Source organism: Molossus molossus, unplaced genomic scaffold, assembly GCF_014108415.1.
Source record: "Molossus molossus isolate mMolMol1 unplaced genomic scaffold, mMolMol1.p scaffold_m16_p_18, whole genome shotgun sequence".
Classification (NCBI taxonomy): Eukaryota; Metazoa; Chordata; class Mammalia; order Chiroptera; family Molossidae; genus Molossus; species Molossus molossus.
This window is the reverse complement of record NW_023425353.1, coordinates 61,497,740-61,521,213: the sequence shown is the minus strand read 5'-3', so window position 1 is coordinate 61,521,213 and position 23,474 is coordinate 61,497,740. Positions and strand designations below refer to the sequence as shown.

Here is a 23,474-nt window from a genome sequence, read left to right as displayed (position 1 = left end):
ATCACACAAACAATAATTCCTCTTGGATTATATGTTTTTGTGTTACAAGAAACCGTTACTAGCAGTTCAGGTCGCAGTCCCATCTGTGAGAGACACTAGCTGCTATCAGAATACCGACACGATAATACCTACAAAACATGCCTGTGTCAGAAAAGATACGTATTAAAGGCCAGTGTCTAAAACTAAACTCAAGCCTTGACCGGTTTTGCTCAGCGGTTAGAGCGTCGGCCTGCAGACCAGAGAGACCTGGGCTTGGTTCCCGCTAAGGGCACGTACCTCGGTTGCAGTTTGTCCCCGGCCCCAGTTGGGGTTGGGTAGGTGGCAGCCACTCGATGTGTCTCTCTCATGTCGATGTTTCTCTCTCTCTTCCTCCCTCTCTCTCTCCCACTCTATCTGATGATAAATGCAAAAATGTCCTCGGGTGAAAAAAGTTAAAACAAAACTTGATAACCTCTTTTAATAGCAGGAACACAGCTCCCCTGATGTGTTTCTCAGGCCCAAAGCTGGACGTGGCCCTCAGCCCTGAGAAGAGGCCCAGGGCCACCTGTCCCCTGCAGCCGGCCGGCCCGCGGGGAGCAGCCCAGAGGCCGCCGCCAGCAAGAGCAGCGGGAGAGAAGCAAGCTGGGGATGCTCTCGCCGGGCTGCTACGCCGCGGATGTCCTGTTCTCTTCAAAACCGAAGTGAGGCTAGAAATCAGACAGTATCATGTGAACATCGCCGAGCTCATTATTTTATAACAAGCAACTGACATGAGGTGTTAGCATCCACAGCATTTAATCTCTTTTTACTTAAACACGTATCAAAACCTGTGAGATGGCTCATTTTCACAGCAGAGTCTTACAATTCTTCCTGGACAGAGAAAGGCGTTTCTCTCTCTCTTCCACACACACACCCGCCCGGGACACTCCCGAAAGGACCGGCCACGTGTCCAGGCTGAGTCCTTGGTCCTGGCTCCCCTCCCACTCCAGAGAGCTCTCCAGAGGACTGAGAGTCCACAGTAAAGAAAACACAACAGATCAAAATAACGAAACAGTTAACAATGGAGTGGCTCCCAGGAAATGACACTACTGGGCAGTGTTTTCTCTTAATCCTCACCTGAGGACATTTTTGCATTTATCTGCAGATAGAGCAGGAGGGAGAGAGGGAAGAAGAGAGAGAGAGAGAGAAACGTGATGTGAGAGAGGCACATCGAGTGGTTGCCACCCACACAACCCCAACCGGGGCCAGGGACAAACTACCACCGAGTTGTGCCCTTAGCGGGAACCAAACCCAGGACTCTCCAGTCTGCAGGCTGACTCTCTAACCACTGAGCCAAGCCGGCCAGGGCTGGGCAGTATTGTAAAGAAAGAAATCAGCCCTGGTGGGTGTAACTCAGTGGTTAGAGTGTCAGCCCACAAATGAAGGGTCATGGGTTCGATTCCCAGAAAGTACCTGGGTTGCAGGTTCAACCCCTGGCTCTAGTCAGGGTGTGTGCAGAAGCAATCAATGTCTCTCTCTCTCTCTCTTCCTCTCCCCCGCCCCACTCTAAAAATCAATGAAAAACAGACATGGAAGTGGGGTACAGACTGACAATCCCCAGAAGAGGGGGTGGGGGGAAGGAAGAGATAAACCACAGAACTTATATGCATGTACGCATGAACAATGGACATGGACAACAAAGCTGGGGCAGGGACGGAGGGGGTAGGGGGTATCAGTGGAGGAAAAAGAGAAACATCTGTAACAAAAATAAATTAATTAATTAAATTTTAAAAAAATCAATAAAAAAATTGTTTTAAATCTTAGGGAAAAATATCTGTGAAGCTACTGAGTAAGTATTTTTCCTCCAGTCACATCAAGGACTAGACTCATCTGCTCACTTCACGCACTGAAATTAACTGGGAAACATCAAGTGCTGAGTAGACGCAAACTCAAGACGCTGTACAAGGAAGGTCAACATTCTAAAACGTGAGGCGAGAGTGTGCAGTGTGAGTAGACTTACCAGCCATAAGCAAACAGATGATGCACATCGAAAAGGCCACGACCATGATAATCGGCAACTGGAAGAGAGAACGGAGATCATCGGCAAGAACGCGAACCGCGGCGCACCCAGCTGTGCGCGCCTTCCTGAGAAGGAACCACCCTCTCCGCGACCCTACACTCGTCTTTCTTCAACAAAACACCCCTGTTTGCGGTTGCCTCACAAGCGCCCCAACCTTCGGAATGGCTAAGCCATCAGATCTGAGAGCCTGTCTTTGCTCCAAACCAAGTACTAAGTGGAAGGCGGCCGCCCAGGTGCAGGCCCAGGACCCTGGGCCCTCCCACTCCAGGACACTCTGCCCACTTGATGGGACCCCAGAGGGTCCTGCAAAGTCTGGTGAAAAGAGGAGTCAAGCCCTGGCCAGTTTGGCTCAGCGGTTAGAGCGCCCGCCTGCGGTCCGGAGAGACCCGGGTTCGGTTCCCGCTAAGGGCATGTACTTCGGTAGCAGTTTGTCCCCGGCCCTGGTTGGTCATGCGGGTGGCAGCCACTCGATGTGTCCCTTCACATCGATGTTTCTCTCTCTCTCTCTCTCTCTTCCTCTCTCTCCCTCCCACTCTACCTGAACAAAAAATAGAAAAATAGAAAAATGTCCTCAGGTGAGGATAAAAAAAAAAGGAGTCAAATAAGGAGAGAAGTACCAAAAACATGTAGGCACCCCTTGTTTTATTGCACTTTATCTTATTGCGCTGTGTGGACACTGACTTTTTTTTTTAAACAAATGGAAGGTTTGTGGCAACCCTGTGGCAAACAAGTCTGTCAGGGCCATTTTTCCTACAGGCTCAATGACGATTAACATTTTTTAGCAATAAAGTGTTTTTTTTAGACATATTGCTACTGCCCACTTAAGAGACTACAGTACAGTGCAAATTTTTTATGCACTGAGAAACAAAAGAATTCATGCGATTCGCTTTATCGCAACACTCGCTTTACTGCGGTATCTGGAACCAACCTCAACGTCCCTGAGGCACGTGCCTGCGCTTCGCCGTCCAAGACAAGAGTTTGCTCCGACAATCCTGAACGTAAGGGACTAGAATCCCCCTGAAATGAGAAGCCTCCACCCCCTTCGCTCGGTTCCCACGGTGAGAGGAGGAGAGAGTGAAATCAGAAAGGGAACACATGCCCGTTTCCACTTCTCGCGGTTCCCGCCTGGGGAGAAGGGCGACCAGCCCGTCTACGTTCTGTTCAGAACCACACACAGCGTCTGAAACCAAGGGGAGCTGGCACCACTATGCCCTCAGATGCGATGCTTTGAACAATCTGAGAAACATAAAGATTTCTTACAGCCAGGAATTTCAAATCCCGAGGAACACTTAAAGGACTATGAGATTCTAGTTCGTCCACCGAGTAGTTCCCAAGAAACAAGTCTATGGCGTCCTAGAACAGAAAGAAGAAAATTAACTCCCAAGGCAGGTGTGAGCGCATTCCTGAGGAACAGTGAAAGGCACAGCCATTCGTGACCAACAATCAGCGTCCCGTACAAACTCACCTGTCTGAATCCGTCCGAGAAGTTGTTCTTGTAATACCGTACGAGTGAGTTCCAGCCGTCCTTGAAAAGTCCCAGCTGAGTTCTCTTCCCGGTTCTGGATGGAAGAAGTTTTGAGTTACATGATGGTGTACTGAACTCTCACTGTTTTACATTGTGAGAGAAAGTGGCCAAAAGTACGCGATATGGAGATAAGGGAGTCACAAAGATTTAAAAAATCAACCCTGAAACTATAAGGAGATACCTCTGAAAAAACCCACCAGTGGGTCCAAGAAATACGTATTCTCTTCCTAAAACACTACCAAAGTAGGCACAAAGAGGAAACACATTCAGTTCCCATTGCAAAGGTCAGAAATAAGAAGAGAAACAAAGTCTAGGTTAAATGGTATGAGAGAGTAAAAAGGCTAAGAAATCTCATTTTGCTCCCAGGGATCCACACGGCAGAAAGGCCCAACCGGTAACAAATTCCGAGGCTGCACACCTCGCACCATCCCGTAGGGCCCCAAGCAGCATCGGAATCACTGGTGCCTTTTTAGAGGCCAGGATCTCAGGCCCTGCCCCAGACCTGCTGAGCCTGACAGGTGGCTCAGGTGCACAGCACCTCTGAGAACCGCAGAGCTGCGGCTTGGAACCCTCACTGTGCATCGGCACCACCCAGGGAGCCCGGCCACCGGCCTAACGAGGCCCCGGCGCTGCCATTTCGCCCTTGCTGCCGAGAGTGTGTGGAAGCTGCCCGGAGGTCCTAAGGGCCCACGGCCGCCAGTGCGCACTGGAGGCTGCTCCGCGGCGGGGCTGCCAGGAGGTCCTAAGGGCCCACGGCCGCCAGTGCGCACTGGAGGCTGCTCCGCGGCGGGGCTGCCAGGAGGTCCTAAGGGCCCACGGCCGCCAGAGCACACTTGCCTGGTGAAGTCGGTCTTCAAGGCACCGGTCCCCGCGTACTGTTTGGCGCAAGCATTTGCATTGTCAGCCCAGGCTGTGTGAAAAAGGAAAAACCGGCTGATGATGATGAAAATGACAACCAGAGTGCTAAATCTAAACTATTACTTATTTGAAAATTTGAGTAACTTTGCCTCTAGAAAAGAAAACACCTACCATTTTTGTAAATCTTCTCAAATTCATCTTGCTCTTCAAGCTTTTGTCCCACATGCAAAACACCCAGTCTCTGAAACGAGAACGAGCCGCGTTTACACGCAGGTTTCCGGGCCAGGACTCAGAAGAAAGGCAGCCGCTCCTCAATCGCGCCGCGTGCTTCCTGGCTGCCGGCTGCCGGCTGCTGGGAGGAGCGCGCCCTGCAGAGCAGTGCCGGGGACCCAGAAGCCCAGGAGCCCCAGCACCGCAGGAACAGGCAGGACTGCCCAGGAGAGGAGCGAAGGGGAGGAAAGGGGAAGTGGAAGCACCTGCAGGACTCCAGCCCCGGCTTCCTCCTTCCCTGCCTTCCCCTGCCCCCCTCAGCCACCACCCCAGGCTTCCTCACCCAAACCCACCCCTAGCCAGGGGCCCCGGGAGAAAGGCATGCGCACACAGCCCTCACACACAATCTCCAGATTCCTGGGCATCCTGGACCCCACGGACTCCCCTTTGGGTTCACTGACCACTGATTAGACCCCGCCTCGGGCTTTGTCCTGGACCCTCAACCCTCTGAGCACCACCGTCCTCACTGTCTCCACACGGTGCATACTCGGCCTTGGCACGGGAGCCACCTCAGTGGCCGTGGCTGGGTAGAAGCTCTGCCCTCACCGACCAGGAAGACACCACTGGAGCCCACCCAGCCAGCTCTGATGAGCTAGAGGCTTCTGACCCGAGTCTCTGAAATCAGTCAGGCTTTACAAAACCAAATTTAGCATGAAAAACAGCTCACTATGGCTTACAGAACCTAGTCAAAGAGGATTTTATTCATCAGCCTTGGAAACACCATTCCCAATATTGTTGCTATTAAAAATCCACTCTGGAGTCAACCCAACACACTGACAAGCACATAGTCCAAGAGAAACCAGGAAAACTGAGAGCCTCCAACAGGGAACCCACGCCCTGGGCACGTGCTACTTCAGGGTTCAAGGACAATTCACCCTGAGGGAGCATCCTCCCTCCACAGCCCTCCCGGGGCGCCACAGAACTGCCATGAACACAGTGGAACGCTCACTGATTATTTCAGCGGAAACCACTTGGGATGGACTGTGTTTGCCCCTCACAACAAATGCCAATGTGATCTGGAAAGCGGGACTCTACAAAATTCCAAACATAAACAGAAGAAAATATTTACATCTATTTTCCATGACAGCGCAATCTCAAAGGTGAAGCTAAGCTGTGTCAGAAGCCGCCTACTTGGAAGTCAACATCCTTTGTCAGTAATAAAAGAGATGCAAATAAAAATGACCTCGAGCCCTGGCCGCTCGGGGGTTAGAGCGTCGGCCCACGGACCAGAGAGCCCCGGGTTCGGGTCCCACTAAGGGCATGTACCTCGGCTGCAGTTTGTCCCCGGCCCTGGTTGGGGTCGTGTGGGTGGCGACCACTAGATGTGTCCCTTTCACGTCAATGTTTCTCTCTCTCTCTCTCTCCCTCCCTCTCTCCCTCAAAAAAAAAAAAAAATGACCTCAAGGCCCTGGCTGACTTGGCTCAGTGGTTAGAGCGTCGGCCTGTGGTCCAGAAACTCGGGTTCGGTTCCTGCTAAGGGCACATCCTTCAGTTGCAGTTTGTCCCCAGTCCTGGTTGGTCATGCAGGAGGCAGCCACTTGATGTGTCCCTTTCACGTAGATGTTTCTCTCTCTCTCTCCCCTCCTGCTCTATCGGAACAAAATATGAAAAAATGTCTGCGAGTGAGGATTTAAAAAAAAACCAAAAAAACGACCTCGAGGTACTACTCTGTACTATTTAGAAAGAAAGTTTTAAGTAAAGATATCTAATGCTGGCAAGAGTTCAGTGAAATGGGTTACCTACTGCTGGCTGATGTCAGTGTAAACTGGCATGACCCTTTTGGAAAATAATCTATATATATATTCCCTTTAACTCAGTAAATGAACTTCTAGGAATTAACCCAAAAGAAATAATCCAAGTTAACAATAATATATATAGATATACTCTCAGCAGTGTTATTTATAAGCCAAAAATGTAGCAACCTAAATGGCATAGTAAATTATAGTACATCTGAATGCAACTCTGAAACAAAACTGTGATTATGCATGAGCTAAAGGAAACAGCAAGACTAGAACTTGTGCATGCACACAGTGACCGTGGTTACAGAAAATCCACAGCCACGGATGGAAGACACGGAAACAAAATGAGTTGGATTAGGGTGAGGGTAATGCGAGTGTTTTGTTACTGGTTTCTGAAGACAGTTTACTTTTTGATCACTTGTGTAATAAAAGAACAAAGGAATGTGCACCTGCAGCTGGGCCTGGAGCGAGCGCCGAGCTAGCAGACTCTGGATCACGTTGGTCCTATCCAGACAATCCATGCAGTTACTGCGGAACACGCCCTCCTGGTTCGTCACCACCTTGCCGGTAGAGTCTACTAGAAAATAACTAAAACACATTTGTATAAACACTCTCATAAAAGTCAGTTAAATCTACTGAGGACACACCTCTTATAACACAGGTCTCCGATCAGAAACATTATTAAAACCAGTGAATTAAATGTCAGGCAGGAAATGCATGGCCAGGGATGTTTGATTGCCACAGGCCGAAAAGACAGCTGAAGGGCCGAGGCAAGAGAGCCACCCTTCCCCCGCCCCACCACCCATCCACAAACAGCTGCGGCATCACGTCATTTCACCCACGAGCTGTGAAGAACTGAGCTGGCGATTATGAAGGTTGCTACAGACACCAGCGTGCTTCCCTAAGGCCAGAAGAGGGCTTCCCCTGCCGAGACTATCCCACCTCTGTCCCTGTCAGCATGTCTGAAGCGCGTTCCCTGCACTACCTGGGTCAGAATCCTGTTTGTTCAAAGTGAAGATGGTTGGCCTTGAGATCATCTGAGTAAGAATCTCTGACGTAAGAGTTGGATACTGTGCATTAAAAACATTTTAAAACCCTTTCTTAAAATGGGTAATACAAGCAAACGGTACAAAATTTGTAAGGTATAACAGGGTATTACTTGAAAAATCTGTTTCCCTTTCTCCCCTTAACCCCCCAGACATTGCAATGGAGCCAACCATGGTCTCCAGTTCCTGTGTGTCCTGCAGTATTAATAATTTGCTCAGATAATGCTGTGCACTTGAAAATTTGACAGCACACATGTGGAGGAAAAGAGCATGAACTCTGATCGCAAGAAACTGGTTTGCCAGCCTTAGCTCCTTAGGCAACTGTGATACTTTAAATAATTAACCTAATCTCTCCGAGCCTACGTTTTTCACCTACAAAATGGAGGTCACAGCACCACTACTGGGTGCTCGAAAGTGTGAATGAGATAATGCCTGATGCACATAAGACGCTTAGCAGAGTGTATGGAACACAGCATACCATGAATACTAGATAATACTAATTAATTGATTAAGGCAGGACAAATTGACATGGTTTAGATTCCTGTTCTGGCTTCAAAAGAAGTGAAGATTGACCTATGCACAGAGTACAGTAAACCTTCGAACAATACAATAAGTAACACGGTTAGCACACAAGAAAGTGCCACAAGGATGTGCAGACCCTCTGACCCATCCATCTCTCCATATATACCCAGAGTGTTACGCTGCAACACAGCCTTCCACGGCGGGAAGAGAAAAGAAAGCAAACCAGATCTTCAGCTGGAGGAGAACACTGAACTGAAACTGTATCGTGACCCAGTGGCACACACAGATGCCATCGGACACTATCCTTACAAGATTAGGAAGGCTAGTGACACAGATCTGCAACAGAATGTTTAGTGAAAACAACTAAATATAAAACAGTAGTAAATTAACTTCAATTACATAAAAAGTTGTAAACGTGTGGAAGATAATTCCTAAAAATACAAAAACACCCAGTTGTAGGTCATTATTAAGAATTTAAAAATATTTTTAAATTTGAAGTCTCATCTTTTCAATTAAAAAAACTAAAAATAGTATAGACGGTGCTGTCAATGCAGGAAAGTGTATGTGTAAGTCTGATAGATAATGAATAAATATAGTTAATATATACACAGACCTCTTCCCACGACCTCCACAGAGAAATAAGACGGCTTACCTTAATTCATCTTGCATTTCTGCTACCCGATCCAATAAAATATTTAGTCGATCCCATCTCATATGTTTACATTCCTTATGGAAGTCAAAGGCAACATACCTACCAAAAGAAAAGATATTCGAAACAGACCCATGATCATTCATGTTCCTTCGATCAGTGATACGTTCATAGCCGACTCTCCTCTCTCCATCACAGCACCCAGTGTTCTGGGTTCACCGCTGCACACACGCCCACCTCATGCTCGTTACCTCCCGAAGGAAATGTGCACACACTGCTGCCTCCACGTGTTCTCCCAGAGGCCCTCGGACAGGGCCCGGAGAGGCCCAGCTCAATGCTGGAGGGCTGGGCGCAGGTACAGCAATCAGGTGTGTGAGGAAAGTAGCCCTCTCCTGAGTATCTGACACACTTATTTTCTACCCCCATGTGCAAAGAATAGGGTCCTATTTTATTGTCTTTCAAATTGATTAAAATGTTCAAAATAGACAAACTTTCAGTCCAACGAGGGTTGGATGATGTGTGCTAAGGGTTGTGACAAGAACAGAGGGAGGATGGCCCCCACTCTAGTTATTGACCATACTAACAAAATATTCCACTTCACCAGTATCTATACATCACACACAGGTGGTAGAAGGACTTCCCTTGTTTGCCAACTGCAATGAGTTATGTTCAGTTATCCGATTTTTAAGAGGCACACATCTCAGGTAAGAACAGTGAAGACGGCCTACCACGAGCTGAAATATGCCCCTTGAAAGGGGAAAAAAATCATGAACCAACTCCTGAAAGTCAAGGGAGGAAGAAAGAACAGAGGACCTGAGCACCAGACACAAAGGTCCTCACTTACTCCACTTCTGCCAACTTCCCACTCGGGGACCACGCCGAGTCATCAGGTAGGACTGGAAGGACATCATGCTTGTCTAAGAGTAAAACTCAGAGGTGTCTGCTCTCATGTGACACCCTGGGCTCCGACAGCCTGAAGGGGCACCAACAGAATGTGGGCTTCTGGGCAGGTCAAGAGAGGGGCTCCTACCATCTCAACTATCGCAAGTTAGAAACAAAACTAAAATTAGTACGAAAATAGAGGCTAGCCAACTGCGAGGTTTGACACTGGGAAGACGCGGGAGTGTGGTAGAAGCATTTTCAGTGACAGCTGCAATAAAAGTGACAATGATTTCTGGGGTGCTCTGACCAGAAGTAATAGCTCTAGACTTGCTTAAAGACTTTAAGTGGTTCACTGCCACCCACATGCATTTGGACTCTTAAGCTTATATCCTTCTAAAACCACATTTATATCTTCTAAGAATGAATTACGTAGCTTGATTTTGTTAATAAAATGACTTTAAACATGTTAGTTTACTGCTGAGCACAAGGCCCAGCAGTGCTACCTCCTGGGAAGAAACCCCGCACCCTCCTCCTCCTCCAGCCTCCAGGCCTTTCCACGGCCAACGTGTGCCAGCCACCGCCCTCCGCAGTGCACCCACTTTCCTCTTCCTGGCCATTCGCCAGTCCATGAACTCAATCTACTTACCTTCCTCAAAGTGACAACGGTTAAAAAACTAAAAAGTGAATCAGTAAATTAAAGCTAAAAGTGAATATCCATTAGCTATCTAAAAGATGACAATAAACCTACCATTTGAGTTCACTTTTATTCCTGCCAGAATATATATTTATGAAGTAAAAAAATTATCAAATACATTTTTTTGTTGTTGTTAATCCTCCCTCGAGGATATTTTCCATTGATTTTTAGATAGAGTGGAAGGGAAGAAGAAAGAGAGAGAAACGTTCATGTGAAAGACACATCAATTGACTGACTCCCACATGACCTTGAAAGGGGCTGGGAATTGAACCCGCGACCCTTGCGTCCAGGGGCCGATGCTCTAACCGCTAAGTCACACCAGCCAGGGCTCTAATATACTGTTTAACATGCTCCTCTGTCCGGAGACTTCAGCACGCACAGCAGAAAGGTAACAACAGCTCTGGGGTGTGTGGGGCACCGAGGGTGTGACTTTAGACTGATCTATGCCTCACATTCCCAAAGTCAGCTGCTGCTACAAGCTCAGGTGACCCTGGAGGCAGGCACACCTGTGGACACTGTCTGAGCAGAGGGTCTTAACCAGGGATGTACACAGGAGCTAGCACACAAACTCTTTCCAGAATATACATGCTGGACTCCACACCCAGAGACTCTACATTTCAAGTCTGAGGTAATTCTAAGTTCCTCTGAGGGTTCTGAGGCATATCTGGTTAGCAGCCCCCCACTGGGCCCTCCCAAGTGTGTCTGGGCAGGTTCTGCTGTGACAGGGCAGAAACGTGCATGGGTGGGGTCTGGTGGATCTGCCAAAGCTTTTAAGCCAGACAAAACAGACAAATTGTTCCCCAAAGGTTCATTATATGATTCCGTCTTTGTGTACATTTAAATTTTCCCATAGGTTAAAAAACTCTCCCTTGCCCTGGCTGGTGTGCCTCAGTTGGTCAGTGTTGTCCTATACACTAAAAGGTGGAAAGTTCACTTCCTGGTCATAGCACATACCCAGGTTGAGGGTTTGATCCCTAGTAGAGACATATGTAAGATAACCAACTGATGTTTCTCTCTCTCTCTAAAATGAAAGAAAGAAGAAAGTAAGTTGTTTTAAAAAAAAAAAAAATTCCCAGCCCTGGCCAGTCTGCTCAATGGTTAGAGCACCAGCCCACAGAACAAAGAGTTGCAGGTTTGATTCAGGTCAAAGGCATGTGCCTCGGGTGTGGTTCGGTCCCTGGTCCTGGCTTGGGGTCATGTAGGAGGCAACCAATCAATGTGTCTCTCACATCGATGTTTGTCGCCCCACCCCCCCGCACTCTATCTGAAGATAAATGGAAAAATATCCTTGGGTGAGGATTAAAAAAAAAAAAATCTCCCCAAATAACTCAGTACTATTGCTTTGGAAAGTTTTCCCCCAGTGTCTGTGACTCCTTCCCACCAGAGTACAGCCCCACCTCCTGCCACAGTTCCTGCTGCAGAAAGTCCCCACTGGGCTGCCTCGTTACCGTGCACCTCTCCACAGGCCACCGCTGATGCCTCAGGACCCCTGACAAGGCGCAAAGGGTTTGCAGCTGTTGTCTGGTAACTATAGGAGAGGCCGAGCTGCTTCACCAGACAAGGCCACTCTGCCCGAACAATCCCGCGCGTGAGGTGGATGGGACCCCAGAGAACACGCAAAGCAATCATGAAAAACTGTAATTCGTGACCCAGTAACCATAGTGAAGCAAAGCCTCAAGAAGGGGATTTTAATCAGGGACTAAATCTTTGCAAAATTAAAATTAAAATGCAACTATTAAGAAGTTATTCTGCAAAAGAAATTATGCCAGATAAAATTTTAAGCCAACAAAATCATGCTTTGATCTAGTATCAAAATTAAAAAAAAAAAAAAACACCTGGCCGGTGTGGCTCAGTGGTTGAGCATCGACTCATGCACCAAGAGGTCGCCAGTTCAATTCCCAGTCAGGATACATGCCCAAGTTATGGGTCTGATCCACAGTGGGGGGCATGCAGGAGGCAGCCAATCAATGTTCTCTCTCATCCATGTTCCTCTCTCTCTCCCCCTCGCTTCCTCTCTAAAAAAAAAATTTAAAAAAAACAAGTTATTCTGCAATAGAAATTATGCCAGATAAAATTTTAAGCCAATAAAATCATGCTTTGATCTAGTATTAAAATTTTTAAAAACCTCCTGGCCTGTATGTCTCAGTGGTTGAGCATCAACCCATGAAGAGGTCGCCGGTTCGATTCCCAGTCAGGGCACATGCCCAGGTTATGAGCCCAATCCCCAGTTGGGGGAATGCAGGAGGCAGCCAATCGATGTTCTCTAGCATTGGTGTTTCCGTCTCTCTCTCTCTCTCTCTCCCTTCCTCTGTCTCTCTAATATATCAATAAGGAAAAAAAAATGTTTTAAATAAAACAAACCAAGCTGAAATATGTGTCTATGAAATATAACATGTGAGACCTATGTACTTGTGTATATGTGTAAGTATACAAAAAGACCTGCAACAGATTTCTGGTAAAGTACCTGATCATTCCATTTGCCAAGGAGGACACCATAGTTGCAAATGCCTGTTCAAGTGGCTTCTCTGAGCCCTTCTGGTTAACCTGTAAAAAATTAAAAACACTATAGCCTAAAGTTTACTTAAAAGGAGAGAGTGATCCCCTAGCTGCATAGCTCAGTTGGTTAGAGCGTTGTCCCGATATACCAAGATTGTGGTTCAATCCCTGGTCAGGGCAAATACAAGAATCAACCAATGAATGCATAAATAAGTGAAACAACAAATCAATGTTTTTTTTCTTTCTCCTTTCCTCTCTCTCTCTAAAATCAAAAAGTAAAAATATAAATAAAAAGTACATAAATAAAAGGAGAGAGTGACATCAGCAAAATGGAGGACTAAGAAGGTCCAAGCTCTTGTTCCCTTACAAAACCATTGAAAAACAGAAGCTGTCTGAACCAACTTCATAGGAGCCCTGGAAAACAAAGGTTTACATCAACAATAAGACATCCGATCAAGAAAAAGCCATCTTCAAAATCACAGAACAGATTTATGGCAGTTTTACTTGCCCTTGCCCCAGCCCCTTCCTGGTGCAGTAACAGTCTTAGTCTTAAGCAGTGGTAACCTCAGTTCCCTCCTGAAACCAGAGGGTGCAGACCAGACCTTATCTGTATAGTATGTTTTGTACTGTGTATGTTTTGTTCTGACCTAAAGGACGGACTCATCTGTCTCTGTCTTGCGTAACTCTGAACACAGGCAGGAAAAGTGGTGGACGCTGGTTATGAAGCTTCAAGAGGACTACAAACCAACAGATGCTGAAGGCAAAAGATTTCAGGTGGGGACATGAAATAGACAATCTAAGCCTGCACAAAGACTGGGGTGATGTTTTTTGGGAAATTAGGACATTAAAAAGCAGCCATAGCCTAGCCGGTGTGGCTCACTGGTTGAGCGTTGCCATGCACCAAGAGGTTGCCGGTTCGATTACTGGTCAGGGCACACGACAGGTTGTGGGCCTGATCCCCAGTGGAGGGGCATGCAGGAGGCTGCCAATTGATGTTCTCTCTCATCAGTGTTTCTGTCTCTCTCTCACTCCCTTCCTCTCTCTCTCTAAAATCAATAAAGAAAAATTATTATTAAAAAAAAGATTTATATATATAAAAAGAAAACAGCCGTGGCCTGGCCAGTGTGGCTCAGTGGACTGAGCGTCGTCCCATGGCCTGAGAGGTTCCGGTTCGATTCCCAGTCAGGGTACATACCTAGATTGTGGGCTCGATCCCCAGTAGAGGGTGTGCAGGAGGCAGCCAACTGATGTTTCTCTCACATCAATGTTTCTCTCTCTCTCTCCCCCTTCCTCTCTCTCTAAAAAATCAATAAAAACATTTTTTAAAAAGCAGCCATGTATAAGAAGGATTTTAGAAAGCCACATGTACACCAGGTGAGATGCAGGCTCAGAAGAGCCCTGAGAAGGTCTTAAGTCTTCACCTCGGGCTGGTCCCTAGGCTCAGAGCAAGCCTAGCTAATCAGTGAAGGACTGCTCCAACACAGAACCAATCTGCAGAGACTGGGAGCTGAGGTTCTCGCTTCTTTGTTTTTTCCTTGTCTGTTCCAATTTCTGGCATTCAAGGACATCTGTCATAACATCAGCTGAACATGAGAGAATAGACTTCAGTGAGCATACAGGACAAGAAATAGTCTTAGCAAAAACAGTATGGAAAAGTCTAAAAACAAATGGATTACTATAGCCTTCAACAAGTAAAACAAAACCAAAAAAAACACAAAACAAAACAAAAGCCCAGAAAACCCATGGGAAAGAAGAATCTGACTTTCAGAGTTACCACATTATAACCACCCAATGCTCCAACTTCAACAACAAAGAAATTACAGGGCATACAAGAAAATAAAAAAACAAAGGTTATTTAATACAAAAGGACAAATTGATGGAAACCATGCTTGCACAAACCCTATTAGAAATAGGTTCTAAAGTAACTGTCTTAAATATGCTCAGACTATAATGAAAAATGGACAAAGAACTGAAGGAAATCAGGAAAACAGTATATGAACAAAACAAGACTATCAACAAAGAAACCGAAATTATTCAAAGGACCCAAACACTAAGTCTGGAGCTAAAAATTACAAAATAGAAATAAAAAATTCACTAGAGCCCTGGCCAGTTTGGCTCAGGGGTTAGAGCGCTGGCCTGCAGACCAGAGTCCCAGGTTCAGTTCCTGCTAGGGGCAAGTCCCCCAGTTGCAGTTTCTCCCTGGCCCTGGTTGGGGTCGTGTGGGTGGCAACCAGTCAATGTGTCTCTCTTACGTCAATGTTTCTCTCTCTCTCTCTCTTCCCCCCTCTCTCCCTCCTGCTCTATCTGAAGATAAATGCAAAAATGTCCTCAGGTGAGGATAAAAAAAAAAAATTCACTAGAGGAGTTCAAAAGCAATATAGCAGGAAGAAAGAATCAGCAAACTTGAAGATAGGAGAAAGGAAATAATTAAGTCAGAAGCAGGAAGAAGAGAGAATGAAGAAAAGTGAACAGAGCATATAGGACTTCCAGTAAATCAATGAACAGACGATATACTCATTGTGGGAGTCCCAGAAAGAGAGGTAAGAGAGAGAAAAAGGTGCAGAGTTGATATAAAGAAAAAGTGGCCCACCCGGCCGGTGTGGCTCACTGGTTGAGCGTCAGTCCATGCACCAAGAAGTTGCCTGTTTGATTCCTGGTCAGGACGCATGCCCCAGCTGTGGGCCAAATCCTCAGTGGAGGGCATGCAGGAGGCTGCCAATTAATGTTCTCTCATCGATATTTCCATCCCTCTCTCCCTCTCAAAAAAAAAGAGAGAGAGAGAGAGAGAAATCAATCAAAAAAAAAAAAAGGGGCCCAAAACTTCCCAAATTTGAAATCCAAGAAGTAAACCAAACTCCGAGCGTAATAAAACCAGTGACCCCACACCAAACACATTATAATCAAACTACAGAAATACAGAAAAGATACTGAAATCATCAAGAGAAGAGACTCATCATATACAGGAAATTTTCAATCGGATTATATGCCAATTTCTCTTCAGAAACCTTAGAAGCCAGAAGGCAGTGGGATGATACATATGAAGTACTGAAAGAAAAGAACTGTCTGAAAACAACAAGTGAACAAACAAGACAAACAGAAATTCGTAGACACAGACAACAGTATGGTGGTTACCAGAGGAAAAGGAGGGTGGGGGTGTAGTGAAGGGTAAAGAGAGTTAAATATATGGTGACGGAAAGAGATCTGACTGTGGGTGATGAACATACAATGCAATATACTGATAATGTATCACAGAACTGTACACTTGAAACCTATATAATTTTAACCAGTATCACCCCAATAAATTTAATAAAAAATAAACAGAAAGCAAAACAAAAGAACCATCAACTAAAAATTCTGTAGCTTGCAAAACTGTCTTTTGAAAGTGAGAGAGAAATTAAGACATTCTTAGATAAATAAAAGCTGAGAGAGTTCATTATCACTAGACCTTCCCTACAAGAAATGCTAAAGGGAGTCCTTCGGGTTAAAATAAAAGGATACTGCAAAGTATCTCCAAAGAAGATATACAAATGGCCACATGAAAAGATGCTCAACATCACTAGTCATGAGAGAAATGCAAATCAAAACCACAACGAGACAACACCTCACATCCATAAGGATGACTATAATCAAAAAACAAATCTAGAAAATAACAAGTGCTGACAAGGATGTGGAGAAACTGGAACCCTGGTGCATTGTTGGTAGGAATGCAAAATGGTGTAGCTACTGTAAAGAACAGTATGGTGGCTCCTTAAAAAATTAAACACAGAATTATCATAAGAGACAGCAATTCCTCTAGTAGTATATACCTAAAATAATTGAAAGCAGGGCTTCAAACAGATACTTGTACACCCGTTAACAGCAGCATTATTCACAATAGCTAAAATGTGGAAACAATCTAATGTCCATTGATGAATAGATAGATAAACAAACTGGTACACACATACAATGGAGTATTTATTCAGTCTTAAAAGGAATGAAATTTTGATACATGCTGCAACATCAGTGGACCTTAACAACATTATGCTAGGTGAAATAAGCAAGATACAAAGGAACAAATATTATATGAATAGGCAAATGTATAGATAGAAAATAGAACAGTTACGTGGGGCTGAGGGGGAGGGATAACAGGAAGTTAAGTTTAATGGGTACTGAGTTTCTGTTTGGTACGATGAAAAGTTGGGAAAGGTCAGTAGTGATGGTTGTACAGCACTCTTGATGCCACTAAACTGCACAATTAAAAATGGCAGAAATAATAGACTTTATGTTAGATAAAAAGAAAGTCAATTTTTTTTGGTTTGTTTTGCTCCCCCCAAAACAAGTAAGAAACATACCAGATTGATTATGATTTGTTTTCCATAAATAATTACTTGCGAATCAAAATGCCTTTGGAAACCATCCATCTAGAGAAGAAAAAAGAATTTTACACTTTACCAGAACATTTATAAGATGTTTTAAAGTATCTCTTTAAACACCCTCTCTGTTGAACCATGTCTCCTAGACATTCTAAATACCAAGTAGTGCACAGTAATTATACCCATTCCACTCCAAACTGCAATACTGCCACTTTAATTCTGAGCACAATCTCAAATAGAATACACTCAATACTCTAAACACCATATATAATTGCAAATCTTATTGAAATATAAATTATAATGCCAATAATTCCAGTTTTAGCCAATAAGGAAAGCATGGAAGATACATACATGATTAGCTACTTTGTTGATCTGTGGCCGTGGTTTGTACTTGAGGTTTGGTCTCTGAGACCAGAAAACTGGTATTGATCCTCGAGTCTAAAAGAAAAAAGAGAAATGTGGAAAAAATAAAAATAAAAACATACACGCAAACTTGTCTTTATCAGCTTACTTATTGTCAGGGGTATACATATCAATGACTGCAAAGGAAAAAGTATAAATACAACCTTACCAACTATGAAAGAAGTCCAGGTATACCTGCTCTTAAAGTTTCAATTTTGTGGGAATACATTTGGAAAGGACCTTTTATCCCTTCTGATTTTATATACACAGCACTAGTGTAGTACAGTTCAGTGTTTCCCCTAAATTCTAAAATGAATCAATTTCTCTATGAGTAGAAATTAACAGGTTATGTCTGTTTTATAATTTGGCATTATAATAAAAGTGGAAAATGTCTGTATGCATTATCAGATGAATATGGGGCATGAACTTGTATGTTTAGCCACTGATGCTCTGGAGCTTCTCAAAGAGGCAACAAGAAAGACAGACTATCTCACAATGAAGTCCAGGCAGGTAGAGACAGCTGTCCCATCACTACAGCCCTGAATAAGTTTAAGCGGAAAGGTGGCTCCATTTCCATAACCCTTGCCCCTCCTACCCCTACCCTCTCCCCTCCGGATTTAATTCAAGGACGGGAAATGTCAGAAAACTGGGTGTCAGATTAATGGAATACCTTTGTTTTGAGTAAACTTTTTCCACATTGTAGACAAAGATATTTTAAAAGGTGTGTGTGTGTGGGGGGGGGGGGACAAGGGGGAGAAGGAGCAGCGGCCAGTTTGGCTCAGTGGTTAGAATATCGGTCCGAGGACCAAAGGGTCGAGAGTTCAATTCCCTGCCAAGGGCACATACCTGGGTTGTAGGTTCGATCCCCGGCTCTGGTTGGGGTTGTGCCAGAGGCAAAATCTCTCTCTCTCTCTCTCCCCCCCTCCCTCCTTCCCTTCTACTCTATCTAAAAATCAATGGAAAAATATCCCTGGGTGAGGATACAAAAAGGAGGGGAGGAAAGGGAAATTTCAGTAACATGACAGAAAACTATGATCCAAGCAGAAAAGGACAACTGGCTGGCTGCCTCACAGACATATAACTTGCCTGGACAAATGAAGCTTTGCTTCCATTGTAGTGGACAATTTGTTCTGTTTCCACAAAGTTAGCTGCATGGCCTTCAGAATCAATTCCTAAATTGAAAAAAAACTTCAATTAACTATATTTATCACATAAGAAACACATCAGAAACTCACTAATTCAGTTTAACTTGGAGAGAATTAAGTCAGTTCAAATTAGTGGAAAACTACTTATAAAAATACATTTTAAACAAATGCACAACACGTGATCAGAAAGCTAACAGATGCTCATTCATTTTAAACAGGCTTAAAGGGGAATATTAAGTACCTATTAATAAATAACATTGATTATTATTTAATATATCAATTGTTTATACATACACAATCCTATAATTCCTCAAACACAGTGTTTCTCAAACTTAAGATATAATTTAAAGAAAAATAAATTCTCAAGGATTCCTCAGAGTATGTCCATAAATGCCAGTTTAAAAAATACTATTTTGAAAGTTAAAACCATTAAACACAATATTTAATGCAAATACGAGCCATTATGTTATTTTGTTATAATAATCAAAATGGTCCAGAAGATGCATATAGTGATTTAAATGATCAAAATGAGAACACAAAAATTGTATTGACCCTCAAATTTCTCTAACTCCACGAACATGCCCACAAAGCCTCGTTTGAAAAGCGCTGCTCTAAAGTATTAGTCTGTATACAGGTTAGTCCTTTCACATATTGGAAGCATTCCCTTAGTCTTGTTTACATGATCTATTTTTACTAAGAAAAGCTTGCTGAGCAAAGGTAACTTTCAAGCTAATCCCTGACTCAAATTACCAAATTATCAGAAAGAAATCAGCAGATTTTTAATCACCTCAAATATTTTTGTTTCTTTATTGATTTTAGAGAGGAAGGGAGAGGAAGAGAGAGAGAGAAGCATCCATGAGAGAGAACATCAACTAGCCGCCTCCTGCATGCCCCCCACTGGGGACCGGGCCCACAACCTGGGCATGTGCCCTGACTGGGAATTGAACCAGAGACCTCTTGGTGCATGGGTCGATGACCACTGAGCCACACCAGCCAGACACCTCAAATATATATTATTTTTTTCCCCTCACCCGAGGACATTTTTTCATATTTTGTTCAGATAGAGTGGGAGGGAGAGGGAGAGAGAGAGAGAGAAACATCGATGTGAAAGGGACACAACGAGTGGCTGCTACCCGCAAAACCCAACGAGGGCCGGGGACAAACTGCAACCGAAGTACATGCCCTTAGCGGGAACCGAACCTAGGTCTCTCTGGACTGCAGGCCAACACTCTAACCGCTGAGCCAAACTGGCCAGGGCTCAAATATTTCTTAATGTTATCTCTATCTGACATATTTCTCCAACATAACATTTTGAGGTGTCAGGTATCAGTTTTTTTTTTTTTTATTATTACTCTTTTTTTTTATCCTCACCCGAGGACATTTTTTGATATTTTGTTCAGATAGAGTGGAAGGGGGAGGGAGAGAGAGAGAGAGAGAGAGAGGGAGAGAAACATCAATGTGAAAGGGACACATCGAGTGGTTGCCACCCACACGACCCAACTAGGGCCGGGGACAAACTGCAACCGACGTATGTGCCCTTAGTGGGAACCGAACCCAGGTCTCTCTGGACCACAGGTCAACGCTCTAACCGCTGAGCCAAACCGGCCAGGGCAGGATTTTTTTTTTTTTTTTTTTGTACAGATAGAGTGGGAGGGAGAGAGAGGAAGGGAGAGAGAGAGAAACATCGACGTGAAGGGACACATCGAGTGGCTGCCACCCGCACGACCAACCAGTGCCGGGGACAAACTGCAACCGAAGTACGTGCCCTTAGCGGAAACCGAACCCGGGTCTCTCCCGACCGCAGGCCAACGCTCTAACCGCTGAGCCAAACTGGCCAGGGCAGGATTTTTTTTGTTGTTTCTATATTACCAGAAGGAGACAAAATTATTGAGTCAAATCGGTAATAAAATGCCTTCTCAACACTCTCTAAAATTACTTGTCAGAATCATTGGCTATACTTTGTTCTTTCCATAATTCCCATAGTCCCATTAAGGAATAATATGTAGTTATTTTTAAAAGTGAGATGGACGCTGCCCAGTTAGGCTCAAGTGGTTGAAAGAGTCAGCCTTTGGACCAAAGGGTTGCAGGTTCAATTCCCGGTCAAGAGCATGTACCTGGGTTGCAGGTTTGATCCCTGGTCTTGGTCGAGGGAACCAACTGATGTGTCTCACTCACATCGATGTTTCTCTCTCTCTCTACCCAACCTCCCTTCCATTCTAGGTGCATGGGTCGACGCTCAACCACTGAGCCACACTGGCCGGACAACAGTAACTTTTAATACAGATTTTAAAAGCTTGGTTTAAGCAAATCAGCATTTGCTAGTACAAAGCCTAGAGAACAAAGGCTCCAAATGTAAATCTTTGAAGTTGAAGGCATAAAGTCAAATGTCTAGCTTTATGCATGTAAAGAAACCAAGAACAATAAAGAAAATACTTTCTGATATGAGTTTAGATTACTGAAAACTACACTGCGCTCAAGCTTGCTGTCACACATCCAGCAAATACCATGATCAGTTTCTCTGGAGTAGTAAGAAGCAGTGGACAGTGTCTCTTAACATTTGCAATGTAACTACAGTGGCTGGACCTACCTAATTATTATAATGAAGCAGGAGATAAATATTTATCGAGGCTATCAAATGGTAATGAAAACAAATAAAATACAAAAGGTTACAGTCACATCACGGTAAAACAAAACATTAATTGGTGACAGATATAACCAGTACTGCATCATACTGACAAAACTAACCCTACCTCTCACGTAGTAGCGCACGCCAGCTCTGAAACAGCTTCTCCTCGAGATGAGAATCCAATCAAAGTACTTTCCATTCACAGAACAGGAGTGCATGGTAATAACTTAACTACGTTCAGAAAATGTAACAGAGAAATCACGTGCATGATCTCCAGATTAAACCACTCTGACAAACTATACACGGGGTATGAAAGAGAAGAGTTTAGAGTGACCAAATCAACTCGGATATCTATAGAAATCTCCAGTTTCACATTCCAAACAGAATCCTGAGCACTCTCAGCCTCCCTCCCCCTCTGGGCTCTTCCCGCCTCCTCCTTCCACTTACTCTGGTCAAAAATTTAGATTCCTAGTAAACTTCTCTTTTAAGCCCCATGTACAATTTGTCAAAAAATCCTGTTAGCTCTACCTGCAAAATACAGGGTGTCCCCCCAAAAATGTATACACACTTAACAGCTGACAGCTCAGTCGATGTTTCCTTTCCGATTTAACCCACTGGAATTTATAATTATTCAAAGTGTGCACCCACATTTTGGGACGCCCTATGTATCTAGAACCTAACCACTCTTCACCACACCACTGCTCTCAGCTCAGCTCCAGGCATTTCACACCTCCTGGATTACTGAGACTGCCTCCGAATTATCCCTTGTACCTGCCCTTGCTCTCCTTCGGCCTGCTCTCTGGCCTACTGTCAAGAGCAATCCTCTCTTAGCAGGCCAATCGTCTATTTAGATCCCAACAGTTTCCCATCACAGCTGAAGTAAAAGACACCACCTATTCGGCCCTGCATAATCTGGGCACAACCACTTCTCTGACTAGAGCTCCCACCTCTCCTGTCCACTCGCCCTGATCCAGGCAGGCACCTGCCTTGGGGCCTTGGTTCTTGTTGATCTCTCTGTATGTGTGTGAAGCATGAGACTATACAACTAATCAAGAAACTACAGTAAACAAAAGTTGATTTAAAGCTTTAGATTAAGCCAATGAATCAACTGTTCTAAAGTCGCCTAGAGTGTTTCATAATTTCACTTGATATTTTTTGTCCATTCACAATCTCATTTGGGAGAAAGAAAAAAAAAAAACAAAAACCCACAATTGGCCCAAACTTCTTAAAGCACTACCTAAATACATCTGTTCTTATTTTCTCCTTAGGAGAACTTGGAAAGCTCCAGGGAAGGGAGAAAAACAAACAAACAGAATAAACAAGAGCTTTTATCCAGATATCTTCTCATTTTTATTCCTATAACTGTGGAAAATGTTTCCTCCATTACTCTTCTGCTTTTCTTTGTGCGTAACAGGCATAATTTAAGGAAATCGCATTAGCATAACCAACAAATGAATCAGACTGCTGTATTAAGCTTCTTGGGGGACCCCGACAGGAAGATCACCTGGTCTCTGCAGGGCACTGCCCTGACTCTGGGCACTCATCCGCATACTGTGCGTACCCTTTAACAGCCAGCTCACTTCCCTTTCCTATTTTAATTATAATGTCTATGATAAAGATTAGTTTTTAAAGTAAACTTACAATTAAATAATTATAGAATTAGTAGAAACTGCTTTTGATTTGATTTTGTTATCAAAAGCAATTTCTATTAATTCTACAATGCTCTCTCCTCATGCAGTATTTGAGACTGTCTCTACATCTGCCTTAGAATAGTATTCAAATAAAGCAGTGGTTCTCAACCTTCCTAATGCCGACCCTTTAATACAGTTCCCCATGTTGTATGTGGGCGTATCTGCACCTGGGCGGACCAGCCTGGAGATGGATAGAGGAGCGGTGTCTCGGTTCCTGAGACCATCGGAAATATGTGTTTTCAGATGGTCTTAGGTGACCCCTGTGAAAGGGTTGTTCGACCCCCAAAGAAGTCGCGACCCACAGGCTGAGAACTGCTGAAATAAAGACTGCGAGAAAACCACAGAGCAGTGTCATGTAAGGATACAGCCATGCAACACTGGAAGAGCAAACCGATGGACCTAAAACAAAGATACACATTATAGTTAGGAATAACTATACTTTAAAAGTAAACAAAAAGTACAATATAAGATATTTACAAACGAGGAGGTAATATACAAGTATAATAAGGTAGTAAGCTTTTAATTTTAAAGAAATTTCT

At 44.3% G+C, this 23,474-nt stretch overlaps 1 protein-coding gene across 2 annotated transcripts in view; it reads right to left on the bottom strand.

The window, feature by feature from the left end:
* Window positions 1-23,474, bottom strand: part of SACM1L (SAC1 like phosphatidylinositide phosphatase) — a 44,089-nt gene that overhangs the window by 1,921 nt on the left and 18,694 nt on the right. The window contains exons 7-19 of one of the 2 annotated variants that reach the window (XM_036266845.1): window positions 23,301-23,334; window positions 21,369-21,470; window positions 18,560-18,645; window positions 17,423-17,509; window positions 17,051-17,119; window positions 12,688-12,767; window positions 8,651-8,749; window positions 6,880-7,018; window positions 4,593-4,662; window positions 4,401-4,473; window positions 3,504-3,597; window positions 3,299-3,391; window positions 1,979-2,036 (exon numbers count right to left, since the gene is read on the bottom strand). In XM_036266845.1, the coding sequence (XP_036122738.1) occupies window positions 1,979-2,036; window positions 3,299-3,391; window positions 3,504-3,597; window positions 4,401-4,473; window positions 4,593-4,662; window positions 6,880-7,018; window positions 8,651-8,749; window positions 12,688-12,767; window positions 17,051-17,119; window positions 17,423-17,509; window positions 18,560-18,645; window positions 21,369-21,470; window positions 23,301-23,334 (1,084 nt within the window). The remainder of the gene's footprint in view (window positions 1-1,978; window positions 2,037-3,298; window positions 3,392-3,503; window positions 3,598-4,400; window positions 4,474-4,592; window positions 4,663-6,879; window positions 7,019-8,650; window positions 8,750-12,687; window positions 12,768-17,050; window positions 17,120-17,422; window positions 17,510-18,559; window positions 18,646-21,368; window positions 21,471-23,300; window positions 23,335-23,474) is intronic. The other variant, XM_036266846.1, reaches the window with a different exon arrangement.